General features: G+C 40.9%; 1 protein-coding gene across 3 annotated transcripts in view; it reads right to left on the bottom strand.

The window, feature by feature from the left end:
• The window catches only part of LOC124799268 (RNA-binding protein 25), a 196,125-nt gene that overhangs the window by 160,169 nt on the left and 15,104 nt on the right, over positions 1 to 20,852 (bottom strand). The window contains exons 2-3 of one of the 3 annotated variants that reach the window (XM_047262833.1): positions 14,195 to 14,386; positions 8,242 to 8,345 (exon numbers count right to left, since the gene is read on the bottom strand). In XM_047262833.1, coding sequence (XP_047118789.1) covers positions 8,242 to 8,345 — 104 coding nt within the window. In that variant the 5' untranslated portion in view covers positions 14,195 to 14,386. Of the gene's footprint in view, positions 1 to 7,926; positions 8,082 to 8,241; positions 8,352 to 14,194; positions 14,387 to 20,852 lie in introns of those variants that run through there. The other 2 variants (XM_047262834.1, XM_047262832.1) reach the window with 2 other exon arrangements.

Here is a 20,852-nt window from a genome sequence, read left to right as displayed (position 1 = left end):
TGAATACAAGTTGACCTGCTATCATTGTAATAGCCCAATTTATTAATTTTTATTGGTTATATTTCACAACATTTCAAACCAGAACCCTGCCACACTGTAGTTTCTCTTTGCTTTAAACAGGACACTGTGATTGTCAGCGAAGTACACGTTGGTACTGTAATAAGTGAAAAAGCAAAGCCTGAACATTCAATACTTATCAACAAAACATATCTTCAAAAATACCCATAATTATTTAAAAGATTAACTAAAAAACCCATGTTGCTTTTAAATGAGGAACGAATTTTTAACTTTATGACAAATTCTGACATGTTTCAGTCACAAAAAAGGAATGCAAAATAAACCTAGCTCCCCAGAGTATACGTGCATTAAAGAAACCCAGCAAGAACGGCTAGTGCACTGGATGCAATAAGTGCAGCCAATCAATCCCATCCAGTATTTCAAAATCACTGCACACTGCAAATTCTTTACACCTGTTTTTTAATTTCATTTAAAATTACCTATTTTCCACTCAGCTTGCTGCATTGTATATACAAGGTGTGATGTGTGATTCATTTCCGGGTAGGGGAGTGCGCGTGGACCAGTTCAGCCGGGGGGGGGGGGGGGGGGGGGCAGTAGTGGGATGTCTCAGGGAACAAACTGACACGGCGGCAGTTGCCTCCAGAATCCTGGAGAGTGCGCATCGCTTGCAGCACGAGTGCGTGTCACTGACCTCAGTCGAAAAGTGGGAGAGGCGGCGAAAATGGGGCAGCACTTGGAGCAGTGTTATGCGATTAAGTTATGCCTGCGACTGAACAAAACCACCTCGGAGATTCTCGGTATGATTCACGAGGTCTTTAAGGAAGAAGTCACATCCCATGCAATGTTTTCATTGGCACAAACGTTTCAAAGATGGCCGCGGTAATGTTGAAGACAACAACCACTCTGAGAGTCCATCATCCATCCAAACGGATCAAAATATGGAGTGAGTGCGGGAACTTTAAAACAATGACCATCATCTTAGTACTAGATTAACTGCCGATGAACTGGGACTCAGTCAGAGTATGGTGTGGAGGATTGTGATGGAGAATTTGATGATGCGGAAAGTGTGTGCCAAACTGGTGCCAAAAGTTTCGTTGGTGGATCCGAAAAAACGGCGCATGACTGTTTGCCAGGAAATGCTCCAACGGTTGAATGTTGATCTGAACCTTCTGGAGAAAGTAGTTACTGGTGATGAGACCTGGGTCTACAAGTACGATCCTGAGTCTACAAGTACGATCCTGCGTCTACAAGTACGATCGATTGAGTCAAAGCTTAAAATGGCACACTGTTTCCTCACCGAAGGCCAAGAAAGTTCGCATGAGCAAGTACTGTGTGAAGTGCATGCTGACTGTTTTTTTCTGGCAAAGGAGTGATTCACAAGGAGTTTGTTGCTCGTGGACAGACTGTCACAGGTGACATTTACACTGGAGTGCTCCACCACTTGAGAGATCAAGTTTGCCGCATCCACCTGGCAATCAAGGGCAATTGGATTCTCCACCACGACAACATGCCCGCTTGCACGTCGCTCGCTGCCACTGAAGTTTTGGTCAAGTTCAACATGACAACACTGCCGCAGCCACCCTACAGCCCCGACTTGGCTCCAAGTGACTTTTTTCTCTTCCCCCGACTCAAGACAGGCCTAAAAGGGAAGCAATTCGACTCCATCGACGCCATCCAGCAGGCTTCGATGAGAGCCCTTGACAACAAGACACCAGTGGCCTTTCAGAAGGGCTACGAACAGTGGAAGAAGTGCTGGCAGTGCTGTGTTGATGCTGAAGGTTCATATTTTGAAGAATTTTAGTCCACTGTACTTAAATGTCTAATAAATTAAGTCAAGTCTTGAAACTTTTGAATTCACACCCTGTATATAAGATATTATGTTGTAACATGATAAAGTATGTATTACTTGCCAGGTAATATCCATTTACCATATTTTACCAACCGTAAGACACACTTTTTTCTCTGAAAAATTGCCTCCAAAATCCAAGTGTGTCATATAATCAAAATTAATATAAAAATGTCCAGTGTTTGCTTTGAACTTCCCACCATTCTTAAAACTGGATATTTAATTGATGCCGTCGGAAATCTATCACTATTTAGCAACATTGGATTCAACTGGCAGCAACAGCAGCATGGCACCAATGTGATGAACATGAGTTGCAGGGATTCACAAGCTTGCTAACACTGTCTCCCTCCCGCACCACCAGCACAAGTCCAGAACACTATCTAGCCTATGATGCTTCACTGCAGTCTACGGTACAAGTGAACTGGAATTGAAAGTGATTTGTGTTATCAATATCAGTACAATATTTTTGTTAGTAGCTAGTTTTGTAATGGGAGAAAACAAGGTTCTCATATGATGCAGGCTATAAATTGAAAGTAATAGCATACACAGAAGAACATGGCAACAGAACAGTTGACGGCATTTAGAAAAAACCATTCACAGGTGGCAGACTAGAAAAGAAGAACTGAAAAAAATGAGAAACATTAAATATGCAAATAGAGGACCAACGCGAAATAGACAAAACTAGGATACAATGTACTGAAATGGATTCAAGGACCCCATCAAAATGGCATTGGAATCACTACAAAAATAATTCAAGTATATGCTCATAATCTAATGCTACAGTTGAACTTAACAAATTTTAAGTGTGGAATTGGCTGGTGCTACAGGTTTTTGTGAAGCATCATGGGCTTAGCATACCTACAAAAACCAAAATATCTTAGAAAATACCAGAAGAGTATGAAGAGAAAATATTATCTTTCCAGGGCTTTATTATTCAACACTGAAAGAAAGCCAGTGTGGAACTAAGCCAAATAGTGAATATGAACAAAACTCCTCTGACATCTGATGTGCTGAGCAACAGAACTCTTGCCATGAAAGGCACTAAAACTGTGACTATAAAAACAAGTGGACATGTAAAAATGCACTACACTGCTGTCTTTTCATGTCGTGCTGACGGTACTAAACTTAATCCAATGATCTGAAATACTGTCAAGTGGTGGTGTTCACATACATGAAACCATGTATTAACACAGTGAGAGAATGAAAGGCACTTTATTGAAGAAGAGTTCTCTTCTTTTGCTAGATCAGTTTAGTAGTCATTTGAAAAATTCTGTGAAAGAGAAATTGAGACAGGGAAATACAGAGCTTGCTGTTATTCCAGGACAATTTACCTTACAATTGCAACCTCTTGATGTCTCAATAAATAAACCATTTAAAGTGTACAAGAGAGAGGAATGGAAAAAATGGATGATGGGTGAAACTCAACCTGAATTCATGTTGAAGGGAGCTTTAAAAGACCTACAGTCAAACAAGTGGTCAGTGAATAAAACAGTCATGTTCTAGAGTGAGAGAAGACATTATTGTTACATCTTTCAAGACGTGTGGCAGTGGAGATCATCCTATACATGAAGAGGACAACGACTACAACAAAGAGGAGGAGGGGGAGGAGGAGGAAGACGAAGGAGGTTCAAATTACGATTTTCAGGGATTTTAAAGGTAAGTTCAGTTTTACAAACTAAGAATTTTTTTAGTGTGGTGCGCTGTGCAGTTTTGTTTTATGGCACAAAAACATCTTAAGTGCCCGTGTCATAACCCTAGAACACTAAAACAAAAAAGAAGTTAAAAGCAACTATTCCAAGATGTACAGACAGCGGAAGAAACCCATTGCGCCGCCAGAAATTTTGTCAGTGTAAAAGCAAACGCCAGTGTCGATGCTCCACAAGTAAAGACCACTGAGACATTGGTGAAGACGTCACTTAAAGAAACAAGTCTATGGAGAACTGCAACAGATCGCAAAGTCATCGACAATAAGGGAGCCAGGTCATAATATGGTTAATGGCTATCATAAAAAGGATGACAGTGATGATGGAGCCTTGAAGCACCCTGTTCTCCTAGATAAAGGTGTCTGACAAGACAAAACTCACATTTACCCTGAAACCTGGCTTTTCAAAATTCCTGAATGAAACGGAGTAGGTGGCCTCAGATGCCCCATGTGTATGGAGCATGGAGAGGATACCCGTCCTCCAACAGGTGTTGCAGGCTTCATCCAAATCAAAACACATGGCCACTATCTGGTGTTTCCACAGAAAACTGTTCCTGGTATGGTTTTACAAAGTGACAAGATGGTCAACTGCAAAACAGAGCACTCAAAAACCACATTGTGCAGTGGCTAGTTGATTGTGAGATTTGAGCCACCATACCCATACCAACTGGCCTTGAATAATACATTCCATCACCTTGCAAACATAGATGGTGAGAGAAATAGGGCAGTAGCTAGAAGAAAGGTGTTTGTCCTTACTGGGCTTACGTAGAAGTATAACAGTGGCTTCATGCCAGTGTCTGGAAAACATGCCATCTGTCCAAATGTGATTGTACATATGAAGGAGGAAGTGCTTGCCAACATGAGAAAGATGCTGCTGTAACATCTGAATGTGAATATCGTCCAGCCCTGGGTAGAGGAGGGGGATGAAGTGAGAGCGTGGTCAAGTTTCATCGAAGTCAAGGCGGCATTGTAGCATTCATGATTCTGAGAGGAGAAGGGAATCACCCAAGCCTCTTCCACTTGTTTCACAGGGAGGAAGATGGGGTGATGGTGGCTGGAGCTTGAAATCTCCACAAAGCAGTCTAAGAGGTTAAAGAGATAGCAACTGGGTCCACAATTGTATCATCTGCTACACTCAGGCTGGAAATTGGGGAACGGACCTTGGTCCCAGAGAGCCAATGAAGGTTGCCCCACACAATGGAACAGGGAGTGAAACTGTTAAAAGAACTTTGCCATCCCAAAGAATCCGATGATACTGCACACGCAGCTGTTTATAAAGAATATAGTTCGCCACTGTATGATGACAGTTAAAAACACAAAGAGCGAACTCAGCAAGTGAATCATTCGCGGCATGGCTCAGTCCACCATGAACCGGGACACAGTGCCGTAAAGATGAAGCAGACCAGAAGGAAATGTGCGAGGTCGAAGCAATTGCCAGGATGCAATTTTGTTTCTTGGAGGCAAGCAACAAGCGAACATTGTGATTCCAAGATCAGCCATAATTCCTCCTTGTTGCACCTAATGCCACTAAAGTTCCACTGGCGAAGAGACATAATGGTTACAAGGGGAGAAGGGAACAACTGAAGGGTTGTCACCACTGTGGTCACCAAGTGCCAGCCTTCAAAGACTCACTGCTACAGGGCACAGAGGCAGGAGGATCCTCTTCCATGAGATCTACATAGGTATTGGCATTCTCTCTGGGTAGGTCTGCAGACACAAGGACAGAAAAACAGTAGGTAGTGCACATCAGTGAAACGGAGGTCAGCCCTGTCAGGCTATCACACAGCGACATCACTGAAGAGGATCCCAAAGTCAGAGTCTTAAGAGCCTTTGCGGTTGGCAGATGAAGATTCAGACATTTATTGGCTGGAAGGATATAAGAAGGCTTCACAGGAGCGTTCTTTTTTCCCTTTCCAGCCTGCTGGTTATAAAGCCGGTGATTTCACCATCGGGGGCGAAGATCTGGTGGCTTGTTCTGCAGCTGGAGGAGGAAGAGATGGAGATGCTACTGTGATACTGGGCAATTTTACAACTGCAGTGCTGAATTGGAGGTCACAAGATTGCATGGCTATGTCCTTCGTAGAGTGATGCGTAGCAAGAATGGTAATGTGTCAGATGGTAAAATGCAAGGCTTTTGACGAACCAACAAATTGCGAATGACAGGGTAAGGTACTTTTACCTTAACCCAGATCTCCTGGATGGTCCGCTCATCAAGATACACAGGACATTCCCAGGATGAGGCTACATGGTCGCGATTGCAACTGATGCAGCAGGAAGGAGGAGGCAGGCGAACTCATCTCATGAGCATCCCTAGCACAATAACACATTTGGCGATGTTTTTACAGGACAGGCAAGAATGACTGTAATGCTGACACTGGTAGCAACAAATCAGGTTTGGAATGTACAGTCAGACTGCAATGACTTCATAGACTGCTCTGATCTTTGATGGAAGGACCACCTGATCAAACGTGAGAAAAAGAGTGCGTGTAGGCACTAATGTTTCATAGGCACTAATGTTTCATCAACCTTTTTCATTACCCGATGGACTGCAGTGATGCCCTGATCAGAGTGTTAAGTTTGGATTTCTCCCTTGGTCAAACCCTCAAGAAGCCAAGTGTAAATAACACCACATGAGAATTCAGCGTTTGATCAACCTCAACGCGAACAGGCTAGCTGTGGAAGAGCGAAGCAGTAAGCAGTCGTTGGGCTTGAAAATCACAATTGGTCTCCAGATGAAAGCACCACTATTAGGATTTCACTGGGCCTCAACTGCATCAACAACTTTCCGAATATTAAACGGATTAACCATAGCAAAGGACTGATGTCCTTCAGTATATGATACCACAAGGAACCGAGGTGCAGCTGGGAGATCCTTTGAATCATTAGCCTCATTCCATTTACGTTTAGTAGACGTAGAGATAGTGACTGGCTCACTGCAAGAAAATCCTCCACAATTGCTGGCATCTTGGATGGTGTGCTCCTTCCAACTGAGGTCCCCCTCTCAAAGAGGACTCAGCCACCTTAGGTGATTGTTCCCAAACTCCTGACACATGCACCAATTGGCAATTTGGGAAGGTAACAGCTCAGGCAATCACACCTCTCTGGGCTTGGCCTGTACCAGCAGTTATGTGCGAACCGTATCTGTCGACGTGGGGCTGGGAATTTACACGTTACCCCTTGTCACCTGTTATGCAGCAAACACTTGTACTGGGGCTTCAGGAGTGCACAGGGAGGAAGAAGGAACAAGAGGAACCTCAAATGCTGATGCGGAGGAAAAAACAGATGATGGGCTGTTCTGATGTCAGGCTATTAAAACCTCAGAGCACATTCCCAAAAATATCCCAGACATGTTCCCAAGGGAGGGGAAGAAGAATAGCAGGCTAGGCATGAAGCATGGAAAGGGAAGAGGTGCTGCAAAGGCTCGAGCCCCATGGTCGCGAAACACGAACTTGCCAAAGAGTGGTGAGGTCCCTGGAGCTTTTTAGTCTTGCTTTAGAATCTAATAATGAAAATTATAAAAAAGTTATTTAAAAACATGCTTAAAAATTAAGATGTGTCTTAATAGTCCATAGCAGCTTACAGTCTGTAAAATACTGTAGTAACGCAGCAGTATGAACTTCATTTCTTAATACAAGGTCCAAATATTGCACGACATGTCTGTATTACTAAAACAAACCATTCATTTGCAACAGATTGAAGATTTATGTCTTATTTATACCCCATGATATCAACCCTCTAAACCATACATTTCCTATATATATATTAAACTATGATTCAAACACACCTAGTTCTCAAACTCTATACTGAAACGCAGTTGAGGCAGCATCAGACCAATGTGACTGTCTGTTCTGAAGAACAACACGCGTTGATGGACTGAGTTACTATGTTCAAGTTCTTGTTTATATGCAAATATTCATTCAATGCCACAACCATATGGTAAGTATAGCTTGTAAAGTACATATGTTTTTATTAAATAACTGACTCAAAAACTGTCGATATGTTCAGTGTAAATAATGGAATGACAGCGTCCCACAGATCTGAAAGGTGATCCTGATGCAGTGGTCACGGAGTAACTGACAAAACCATGTTTGCCACCTGACCATTTGTTATTATTCATGCTTCTATGAAGCAACAAACCCCAAAGATCTGACACCATAAGGCCATGCAAGTGACCACAACATTTAATGTCTGCATAAAGGATACTACCAGATAGTGCTTTTTAACTTTATGAACATTTCAGAAATGTTACAAAATGTGAGCAAATAAGTGCATGCAATATTTAGTTTACCAATACATGTAAGAAGCTGACATAGCTTGAGCCAGCACAATAAAATACTGGCATAAACAAGCAATGACATACCGTCCAGGAGACACAGGGTGGGAATGATGGACAGATGTTTGTCGTTTTATTTATCTATATATCGCTAGCTTTCAAATTTTTAGTTAAAACATTCAGCAATTGCTGTGAGATTGTCTCCAATTGACAGGATGGAATTTATGTTCAGAGCGATGGTCCTGAAATGCCAACGTTAATTAGTCCACGGCGTACGTCCATGATAATGTACCCAATATTATACTGAAAATGGGGAGCTATACATCTATGTTTTTCTAGTCTATGATGTAACGCATATGGCAGCTGCAATTTGTTTTTAATAAAGCAAATAAACAAACATACCTTCCTGCAGATGATGTCGGTATGTAAGTAGTTGGTATGTTCCCAGCACTGGCTTCATACAGGTTCTGATTAGCCTGGATAATTCTATTGTGGTCTAGTGACATCTGTAAAGAATAAAGCATACATAACGCTTTACATTAATGAGTAACCTAAAAAAAATCATTACTATACTACAATATGGATCATTAACACTAAATATTACGGTAATTCATTGTTAGTCTTTAAAAACTAAGACAGTAACCAGTCTGATGGCCTGGCAGTAACAGAACTACGGATTTGTAGACTTCCTGATGTTGTGGCCATAAATGTAATGCATAGTTATAGGTATTGAAAGCAACATGAACAGGAAAATTTTGGTAACAATTCATTCTAAATATGCAGGACACGTATGTAAAAATCTACAATGGAATGCACATGGTATTTACAGAATGGGTGTAAATGTCTCCGCATTGACTAGGTCATAAGTGAAATCAATGGACAAAGAAAGCAGTCAGGTAGATGATAAATAAATAGGACTAATATTCAAATTTAATGGAAACTAATGAATGATGGATAGTAAACAACTGCATGTACGTTAGTTTTTTGTTCAACTTATCATTGTCTTAGTGCCAGTGATGAGTGCATTTTTTATCAGAGAAAGAAATGCAAAACACTCAATTTATTATGCAATTCTGGACAAGAGTTTGTGGACTTCCAAAGTGTGAAAGAACTGTTAATTATTCACATCATCTAAAAATCAGTGTTCGCTCCAAAGCTATAATTATTGTAAACTTACGCTGTTCATTCCCTTATCTACTATACCATACTACCACATTATATCAACAAAAATAATCAGTTTCTGAAACTACGATATAACTGGATGGATAATAAATTTACTCACCAAGTGGCAGTAGGAGGAAACATCTATAAAAGGTAATGAAGTGTGCAAGCTTTCGGAGCTATTGGCAACTCCTCCTTGCAGAAGGGCTGAAGGAGAAGTAAGAAGAATGAAGGAAAAAGAGAAAGTTATGGAAAAGTCACCCAGAACTGCAGGCTGAAGACTTACCAGAGAGAACAAGAAGAAAGGACTGATTGTTGGTGACTACACTGGATGAGAAAACCATGAGAGCTTAAAAGTGGCGGCTAGGGCAACACGGAACACATTACCAAGAAAATATTGTGCAAGAGTTAATACGAGTCGGAAGTTAAATGCATTATACATGTTAGAGGTGAGGGGGGGGATAGGCAGGTTACAAAACGAAAGATATAGAAAACTAAAAGCAAGTGAGGAAAGTTACTGAGAAGAACTGCTGAGACTGAAAAAATTAAAGTAAATTAAGGCCAGGTAGGTCACGAGAACCAAGTACATTAACACCAGTTCCCACAGGTGGAGTTCTAAGAAACTGGTATTGGGGAAGAATTCAGATGGCATGTGTCTGAAACAGGTACCAAGGTCACAACTGTTATGTTGTACTGTTGCCAGTAGGTAGGTACACACTGTCTATGCCCATTCGTCCTAATGGATAATTTGGCAGTAATAAGTTACACCATATTAAAATGCCGCACAGTGTTTACAGAAAAGCTGGTGAATGATGTGTCGTTTCACAGGTGGCTCTTCTGTTGATAGCATATGTTTTACCAGTTACTGGGCTTATATAGTTGGTGGCAGGAGGGTGCATAGGGCAACTATTACAGTGGATTCAGTTACAGAGGAGCATAGGGTCTGAGCAAGATATTGCGAAGATTTAAGATGCGGAAGGGTGGGGAGCGGAAAGCTATGTTAAGTTTAGTGGGCAAACTGTCAGACAGAATGGGCCTATGGCATGATTTCAGGCAGTCATAGCCTTGTTGACATAGCTCATTTATAAGTACATTCAAGATCAGGATATTACTAAGTGAAAAGAGGTACCTAAGTTGATTTTTGGAGGGATCAGCGATACTAGGACTGAAAGTGATGCCACCGGAAATCTGCTTTTGGATGAGGCTGGTGAGATAATTATTCCAGTGTAGGCTGAGGTGAGAATGGTGGTGTACTGCTGCAAAGAGTCTGCATTTGAACAAATACATTTGTCTGTATACGGGAGGGAATGTTTGACATGGAAAGGATGGCAGCTGTCAAAATATATGTACTGTTGTTTGCTAGTGGCTTTAAAATGAGCAGACGTGTCGCTAACACTTGGTGAGAAGAATGTGGCATGCAATTCAGAATAAGCCAATTTGAAATTTAACTGGGAGAATGAATTTAGAGGTTCCACAAATTTAACAGATCAACCTCACCATGAGTCCATATGGCAAAGATGTCATCAATGTATATAAACCAAACCAGGGGCTGAAAACTTATGGGTCCCAGGAAGAGCCACTCCAAGCAACCCATAAAAATGTTGTCATAGGAAGGAGCCATACTGGTTCCAATGGCCATGCCCCTGATCATAATTCAGTTGTTTAAGATGAGCAGGAAGGAAGTCTTAGGCTTGGATCATTTGGGTGCTGGATGAGGCAATGTTCAGCAGCAGACAGATCGTGTACATGGGGGACATTAATACAGAGGGAAGCGGCATCAACAGTGACAAACAAAATGTGTGGTGGGTGTGGGAAAGGCACAGATTTCAGATTATCTAGGAAATAGTAGGTTTCTTTAATACAGGAGGGGTCTTTCTACTACAGGTTGCAGGCATTTATCAACTATAATAGATACAAGTTCTGTGGATGCTTTGAAGGCAGGAACTAGGTGATGAACAGGGTGATTTGGTTTGTGGATCTTAGGAAGAGGTAGAAGGTAGGAGTGCATGGTTCAGGTGGGGTAAAAGTTCTTTGGATTGAGGTTAGACCTTGTGAGGAGAGTGAGGTTTTATGGAGGGACTGTAGGTCAGTCTGTATCACAGGAATGGGGTCTTGATGGCCAATGCTGTACATAAAGGTGGCATAGGTCCTCCCTTAAATATCCCGTTGGTCTAGCACCACAGTGCTAGATCTTTTGTCCATTGGGAGGATAATGAGCAAGTCTTCAGTATTTAGGAAATAAAGAGCCAGAGGACAGGTTAGGGTTATGGTTATGTTGTAGGAACCTGAGCAAGGATTATGAACCAATGCTGGATCTTAGGAATTCTTAGAAGGTTTGGAAAGGGTGATTTTGAGGTAGTGACGGTGGAGCAAATTGGGATCTTGGTCAGAAGTGTTCAAGGCAGGGTTCAATGTCAGGTTTGTTGTTCGAAAGCAGCACAATTAACTGCAGGACAATGGAACCAGGATGGCTCCTTCTTATGCCAACCTTTTCATGGGTCTCTTGTAGGAGGCATTCCTGTGACACATGGGCCTTCAGTGCCTGGTTTGGTTTATATACATTGATGAGATTTTTGCCATATGGACTCATGGAAAGGCTGACTTGTTAGAAGTTTTTGGAATCTCTAAATACATTCTCTCCGTTAAATTTTGCATGGTCCTATTCTGAATCCCATGTCACTTTCCTTGATGTTGCTTTCATCCCTACTGAGGATCAGCTATTCACTTCTGTTCACATTAAAACTACTAACAAACAACAGTATTACTTTTTGACAGTTGTCATCCTATCCATGTCAAATGTTTCCTCCCATACAGCCTTGGCGTTCGAGGCAAACATATTTGTTCTGATGAAGACTCTTTACAACACCTTTCTCACACCTCCACTGGGCATAATTACCCCACTAGCCTATTCTGGAAGCAGATTTCCCAAGCCATTTGCTGATCCCTTCAAAAAACAACTTATTTTACCTTGTCACAAAGTACTATCCTGGTTTTGAATGTATGAATCAGATTCTTCGATAAGGTTATGACTTCTTGAAATTATACCCTGAAAGAGGCCCAGTCCGTCTGACAGTTATCCCACTACACTACAATAGCTTTTCACTGTTGCTGACCCCCTCTCACCTCAAAACTTCCGCAATACCCTGCTCAGAATCTATGCTCCTTCTGCACCCATTTCCATACACTATGGCTCCTACCCCTGTAAGACATACCCTATGCAACCTCCTACCATCACCTAAACCAGCCCAGTAACTGGTAAAACATATACAGTAAGAAGCCAGTTAACTAAACTTGGGTCAATCAAAACCCAGGTTATCTGAAACAACTCCACAAATCTTAATAATAAAAGGAACCTGTATTGCAGGGAAAAATGATTCGAGGTAAGAGTGTGCTGGGATGCGGTTAGCTGGTAGAGGTAAGTTAGGCAGCACTGCACTGTGCTATCAAATGGAGAGCCACCTGTGAAATGACACATCATATACCAGCTGTTATGTTAACACTGTTCGACCTTCTAAAATGGTACGATTACACCAAGTTATTGTTTAGGATGAAAGGGCATAGAGAGAGGGTACATACTTATCCTGTTGCAGAGTAAGCTCTAAATATAACAGTTGTGACCTCGGTACCTTTTTCACCACACATGCCATCTGGATTCTTCACCGACAATTTCTCAGAGCTCCACAGGTGAAAACTTGCATTACATGTCCTTGGTTCTTGCCATCCATCTGGCCTTAATTTCTGTTAATTTCCTAAGTCTCAGCATTTCTTCTTGGTAACTATTCCTTTTTCACTCCCTTAAAGACCTATCTACTTTTTGTACTGCATTCCATCTCTACTTCACTTTCCATTCTTATTAACTCTTGCACGATGTTTTGTGAATAATCTTTGTCTTCCTTAGTACCCTATCATCCACCTTTAAGCTGTAAGGTTTTCCTCACCTGGTACAGTCTCCAACAATCAGTATTTCCTTCTCATCCTGTCCGATAAGTCTTCCCCAGGCCCTGAAAGACTTTAGTGTAACTCCCCCATCTTTTAAATCTTGCTTGTTCTTTTCCTTCATCCCTCTTCCTTCCCATTCAACCGTTCAGCCAGGAAAAAATGTTCTCCCCTGTCACCACTTGGTGAGTAGATTTTTTTTATCTATCTAATTATACAAACACTGTTATCCAATCAAATCACTGTCAGATAATTTTACGATGTGTAACACCTACTCTCAGCTTTTGCTGTCCAAAGTGAGCAAATACTTTACCACATTTTTGTTCTACAAACTGAAATTAGTTTTCTTAACTCCAAACAAAACAGCGAAATAAATTATTCATATGAGCTGCAATGCTGAGTTTAACACTAGTTTTGCGTTCATATATGATAACAATTTAATTGTGAGTTTTCTATTGTGCCTCATTTTTATTTTGAAACTCCTACTGCTTGCCTTAAAATCATTGGAATCAATTTACTGCACCTTTTGGCATCGACAATGCATATACCATTAGTGGGCACAAAGTGTACATGGCTCCAGGTACCCAAGTTAGACAAACTTAAGTAATATTAAGAACTATAATACTGAGGTCTATTACATATGATCTCCTCTTCCAGAATCAGAGTTTGACAAGCAGATATCTATATCATCATCTTCCAAATTGCATTCTTTAGGTCTATAATAATCATAGTAAATATGTAACATTTTGAGAGCACACTTCTACTGCATGCAGTCTGCGAAGAATGTAACCCCGAAAGCTGGGCACCAAGTACCTCTATTATCTGTATACCATTCAACACTTTCTCTATAAAATAAGTCTGCCCCAACACTTGAACAATCCTGCTCTCTTGGGGGAAAAGTAAAGCATAATTCAATCTAGCACTCCTGAATGCTAAATAACTTGATGAATTGGTCTTAATTACTTTTCCACAAATATTTGGTCAGAATTATATTGCTCTGTACAGGCAAAACTGGGCTCAGAAACAGCAAGGTTTTCATCTTCCCCGTCACACCCATTTTCAAAAGTGAAAAATGTCTCCTGGCACACATACTGAACAGCTGTAGTAACAGACTCATCTGCATGAATGTGCATCAAGTATGAATGAAGACAGATACACAATACAAGATGAATTTTCTTGAGGCAGTGAAGGTGTGACATTTGTCTAATCAGAGTGTTTCATGTAGTGTATAATATGACACAAAAACAAAACAAGTCACCTTTTTTTTAAAAAAAAAATCCAGTTACTGGCTTTGAGCCGATTTGGCTTATCTTCGGCACAGAAATCTCTCTTCAGTTACATGTGGTTTCTAGTACATTATGTGTATCATTTCACAGAAATAGCGTGTCCTTGCTTGAGCATGCACCTAAGATCAAATTCAATATGCCGTTGATGAAGACGATGATTTGAGCTGAAACATGCATTAAAAATTTGCAGCATACAATAAAGTTTGTTTCATTACAAATGTTTACACTTTTAAAACATTCCACTCCACTAAACAAGCAAAAGTGTCATTTACAAAACCAAGTCACACATGTGTACACTTGGAAATAAATGCATCAACAACATCCTACACTAGGAAGCATTTAACCAAGTTACCAGAAAAGCAACTGTTGTCCTAAAGAACCACATTTTTGTGCAAGTGATCTGACAGGAGATCACTGATATAGTTAAAATAATGTTGAGGGACGAAGCATTGCACAAAAGGGCAGGAAACACATTGGTATAAATCATGAAGACATCTAATTATATTATGGTGCCAATAAAAGTCTATTCTCCTAATGACAAGAATTAAATTTACAGAATAGCATAACTTGCTGTAATATATATTAATTTTCTGGCAACCGGTTTCAGTACAGCAACATCTTCACGTTGCAGACTACCATTATGTCAGGTTAACAGAAGATTCCTGGACATCAAATAGCTCATTGTTTACAGTTGCAGCATTGGTCACATATACCATACACTAATCTGTTACCCTACACATTTTTCATCAGTCGTAAAGTGCAAAACTCTATAGTCCACTTCAGTGTTCAGCACACTGTTGGGCTTAAGTTGTGTCATAATTCTGATTACAGAGTAGCTCGCCACACTCTATGAAGAACAGGCTATCTGTCACACTGGACTGAAGAATGTTGCTGGAAGCTTCAATAGCATGGTGGAGCATTTAAATAAGGAGGTATACCTGTTACAGGATGAAGACCGACATTCAGAGTCACTGGATTGACTTTACAGCATTCAGTTTGGCATTTTGAGCCCAGAACTTGCTCCCAGCTTCCTTTCAAGGCGTAACCTGATTACAGGTTTCATAAAACAGCTTTGTGATTAAAAAGTGTCTGTGGCAGCAGGCAGTGTTGCCAGCTAGTATGCAGCAGCCACGTGCCCAAACACACAACCACAGAGAGAGTAAAATTGTGTGTGTTAAAATTTGGTGTTGAAATCCTAACTGATCTACAGAAAAAAGCTGAAGTAACAACAAAGGGAAGTGTAGCTGGCTGATTAACAAAGAATGTTGAGCCAATCTCCCACCTTGATAACACATTACAAACTTCTCCAAAACAATTTCGGGAGCAAGTCAGGCATTTCATAAAATATTGAAAGTTATACTACATTTGTTTCATTGTCTGCCAAAACTGAGGACAATATCTTTTGCCCTATTGCCTACATACAGAAGAAAATCAAAATTTGATGTACTGAAATCTGTGTGCCATAAGAAGACACACTGAGAGTCCTCTAAACAGAGAAAGAAGTTACGCAACGTCAGACTGTGCTTTGTCCATAGTTGAGTGAGGTCTTCATCTCTCTTCAGTGTATAGCAGTAGGTACCCAACAGCCAAATGGTTGATTTAATCAGTCACTCTTTTCTACATCTACACTCTGAAAACCACCATGAGATGCATGGCAGATGGTACATCTCATTGTACCATGTATGTATGCATTGTGAAAAGAATGCTTGACTGACTCTTTGTGTACAGTAATTATTCTAATCTTATCCTCATGATCCCTGAGTGTGCAATAAGTAGGAGGCTGTAGTACATTCATAGAATAATCATTTAAAGCTGGTTCTTGAAATGTTCTTAATAGACTTTCTCAAGATAGTCTGTGTGTATCTTCAAGAGTCTTCCAATGCAGTTCCTTCAGTATCTCTGTGACACTATCCCATGGATTAAACAAACTTTGACCATTCGTGCTGCCCTCCTCTGTACATGTTCAATATCCCCTCTTAGTCCTATCTGGTATGGGTACCACACACTTCACCAATATTCTAGAACTGGTTGCACGAGTTATTTGTAAACAACTTCCTTTGTAGACTGACTGCACTTCCCCACTATTCTACCAATATAACGAAGTCCACCACCTGCTTTACTCATGACTAACTCATATGATCATTCCATTTCATATCCCTACAAAATGTTACACCGAGGTATTTGTACACGTTGACCAATTCCAACAGTGACTCTCACTGATATTATAGTCCTAGTATACTACATTTTTTCGTTTTGTGAAGTGAAAAATTTTACATTTCTGAACATTTAGAGCAAGTGTCGGATAGACCGCCAGATACAGAGCACCTCATGTTCCTGCTGCTAATAAGGTGAGTACACCGTTTTGTCAGTTATATATTTTTATGAGTTTTCAATAACAGTGACTTATTTACAGATATCTGTGTAGTTACTAGATTATTTTTGTAATTTCTTGTGTGCTCAAGTGCTTACTAGGCCCAAGCTTTTAGTTTAATAACAGTGTAGTGTACAGTACCACCATTGCTATCAACCATTATATCGACCCTCATATCGTACAGGCTTTTGTTTGTTTTGGTTAGTGTAGCTCAGTGTCATTTAGACCATTAGTGAGAGAGCACTTCGAATTCCTGGAGCTAGTAAGCGAGTACACGGTTTGTTTGTTAGATATTTTTATGAGCTCCAAACAGGAGCGAGGGCAATCCTTCGCTCACAGCTCCAGGCTGTGTCGGCTTCCGTCACACAGCTTGAGGCTGCTGCCAAGGAGCATCACTGTGGGGGGTCAGATGCAGGGATGCGAAGGACGTAGAGCATGTCCCACGTGTCACCCAATCGTTCCACTGCTGCGGCCACCCTGGGTACTACCTGCACTCAGTTTGACCCCTAACCTGTGGTCAAGTGGTAGATTATTCCAAAGTCTGGCAGGCAGAAAAAAAGTTTTCTGAGGAGCCGATCGTAGGGCCTCCCTGGTTCGTTTGCCGAACAGGTTTCGGGTGTTACCTGTTGCTGATGATGTCTCTGAGCCGGATGTAGTCGTCCACCCTGTTTCAGAGGAAGCTTCTCGGCCCACAAGGTCTGGGCACTCACAGAGGGTGGGTTTGCTGATAGTTGGGAGCTTCAACGTTAGGCGCATAATGGGGCCCCTTAGGAACGTGGCTGCCAAGGAGGGGAAGGAAGCCAGTGTGCACTCCGTGTGCATACTGGAGGGGGGCGGGCGGGGGGGAGTCATTCTGGATCTGGAAAGGGCGCTTCCGGATGACATGAAGAATACAGGGTGCAGCCAACTGCAGGTGGTGGCTCATGTCAGTACCAATGATGTGTGTTGCTTTGGATCAGAGGAGATTCTCCCTGGTTTCGGGCAGCTAGCGGAAATGGTAAAGACTGCCAGTCTTGCTTGCGAGATTAAAGTGGAGCTCACGATCTGCAGCATTGTCTATAGAATCAACTGTGGTCCTTTGGTGCAGAGATAAGTGGATGGTCTGAATCAGAGGCTCAGGCAGTTCTGTGACTGTGTAGGCTGTAGATTCCTTGACTTGCGTCATCAGTTGGTGGGTTCCCAGGTTCCGCTTAATAGGTCAGGAGTCCATTACACACAGGAAGCAGCTACATGGGTAGCAGGGGCTGTGTGGATGGGACTGGATGGTTTTTTTTGGGTTGGAGGGTCTCAGGGAACCACAGAAAGTGCATCTGTCTAAAAGGGGACAGGTAAAACACAGTAAGTTAGTAGTAGAAACGATCAGTATTGTAGTTGTAAACTGTTGTAGCTGTGTTGAAAAAGAACCAGAGCTTCAAGCCCTACTAGAAAGCACTAAAGCTCAAATAGTTATAGGTACAGAAAGCCGGCTAACGCCAGAAATAAGTTCAGCCGAAATTTTTTCAAATGATCTAACAGTGTTCAGAAAGGATAGATCAAATACAGTTGGTGGTGGAGTATTTATTGCTGTCAGAAGTAGTTTGCCTTGTAGTGAAAGTGAAGTAGATAGTTCCTGCGAAATAGTATGGGTAGAAGTTGTACTTGACAATCAGACTAATCTATTAATTGGATCTTATTACCGACCCCTCAACTCAGAAGATATAGTTGCTGAACCGTTCAAAGAAAACTTGAGTCTCATTTCAAATAGGTACCCCACTCATACAGTTATAGTCAGTGGTGACTTCAATCTACCCTCGATATGATGGAAAAATTATATGTTTAAAGCCGGCAGCACGCATAAAATGTCATCTGAATTTGAATGCTTTCTCAGAAAATTATTTTGAACAATTAGTTCATGAACCCATTCAAAGCGTAAATGGTTGTGAAAACATACTTGACCTCTTAGCAACAAATAATCCTGGGCAAATAGTGAGTATCCTGACATACAGGGATTAGCGACCACAAGGCAGTTGCTTCTAGGCTGAATGCCGTAACACTTATAACCATCAAAAAGAAATGCAAAGTATATTTTTAAAAAATGATAAAAATGCTCTTGACACCGTTTTAAGAGACAATCTTCACTCCATCCGATCTGGTCATGTAGTAGAAAAACTGTGGAATGATTTCAGAGAGATAGTATCACCAGTAATTGAGAGATATATACCACATAAATTAATAAGTGATAGTACTGATCCGCCATGGTGCACAAAACAGGTCAGATCGCTGTTGCAGAAGCAGTGTAAAAAGCATACCAAATTTAAAAGAATGCAAAATCCCCAAGCAGGCAAAGTTTACAGAAGTTTGAAACAAAGCGCATACTTCAATGTGAGATGCTTTTAATAATTTTCATAACAAAACTCTGTCTCAAAATCTGGCAGACAACCCAAAGAGATTCTGGTCATACACAAAGCACACCAGTGGCAAGACGCAATCAATACTTTCACTGTGTGATAACAATGGTGAAGTCACTGATGACAGTGCCACTAAAGCAGAGTTATTAAACACAGTTTTCCGAAACTCCTTCACCAAAGAAAACGAAGTAAATATTCCTGAATTCCAATCAAGAACAACTGCCCATATGAGAAACATAGAAGCAGATATCCTTGGTGTCGCAAAGCAGTTTAAATCACTTAATAAAGGTAATACTTCTGTTCCAGATTGTACACCAGTCAGGTTCCTCTCAGAGTATGATGATACAATAGCTCTGTATCTAGCAATTAACTACAACCGCTCGTTCACAGAAAGATCCGTACCTAAAGACTGGAAAATTGCTCAAGTCACACCAATACCCAAAAGGGAAAGTAGGAGTAATCTGTTGAATTACAGGCCCATGTCACTAACATCAATTTGCAGTAGAGTTTTGGAACATATACTGTATTTGAACATTGTTAGGTACCTCGAAGAAAATGATTTATTGACACACAGCATGGATTCAGAAAATATCGTTCTTGCGAAACACAACTAGCTCTTTATACTCGTGAAGTAATGAGTGCTATCAACAGGGGATGTCAAATTGATTCCATATTTTTAGATTTCCAGAAGGCTTTCGACACTGTTTCTCACAAGCATCTTCTAACCAAACTGCGTGCCTATGGAATATCGCCCAGTTGTGCAACTGGATTCATGATTCTCTGTCGGAAAGGTCACAGTTCGTAGTAATGGATGGAAAGTCATCGAGTAAAACAGAAGTAATATCTGGCATTCCCCAGGGAAGTGTGACAGGCCCTCTATTGTTCCTGATCTATATTAACAATATAGGAGACAATCTTAGTAGCCGTCTTAGATTGTTTGCACATGATGCTGCCATTTACCATCTTGTAAAGTCAACAGATGACCAAAACAAATTGCAAAATGATTTAGATAAGATATCTATATGGTGCGAAAGTGGCAATTGACCCTGAATAAAGAAAAGTATGAAGTTATTCACATGAGTACTAAAAAAATCCACTAAATTTCGATTATTCAATAAGTCACACAAATCTGAAGGTTATAAATTCAACTAAATACTTAGGGACTGCAATTACAAATAACCCAAATTGGAACAATCACATACATAATGTTGTGAGTAGAGCAAATCAAAGACTGCACTTCATTGGCACTTAGAAGGTGCAACAGGTCTGCTAAAGAGACTGCTTACACCACGTTTATCCACCCTATTCTGGAGTATTGCTGTGCAGTGTAGGATCCGCATCAGGTGGGACTGACGGATGACATCGAAAAAGTTCAAAGAAGGGCGGCTCGTTTTGTATTATCATGAAATAGGGGAGACAGTGCCACAGACATACGTGAATTGGAGTCGCAATCATTAAAACAAAGGCATTTTTCGTTGCTATGGGATCTTCTCATGAAATTTCAATCACCAATTTTCTCCTCCAATTCCGAAAACATTCCGTTTGCATCCACCTATGTAGGGAGAAATGATAATCACGATAAAATAAGAGAAATCAGGGCTCGCACAGAAAAATTTAAGTGCTCATTTTTCCCGTGCGCCATTTGAGAGTGGAACGGCAGAGAGACAGGTTGAAGTTAGTTCATTGAACCCTCTGCCAGGCACTTCATTGTGAATAGCAGAATAATCGTGTAGATGTAAAGTTGTCATTCTCTGCACCATGTTGAAATCTTATCAATATCTGACTGAATATTTATGCAGCTTTTTTCAGATAGTACTTCCTTACAAATAACTGCATCTGACAATGTTTATGCAACTTCTTTCAGATAGTACT

Source organism: Schistocerca piceifrons, chromosome 5 (assembly GCF_021461385.2).
Source record: "Schistocerca piceifrons isolate TAMUIC-IGC-003096 chromosome 5, iqSchPice1.1, whole genome shotgun sequence".
Lineage (NCBI taxonomy): Eukaryota > Metazoa > Arthropoda > Insecta > Orthoptera > Acrididae > Schistocerca > Schistocerca piceifrons.
Note: the sequence above shows the minus strand (reverse complement) of the source record. Positions and strands in the feature narration are given on the sequence as shown.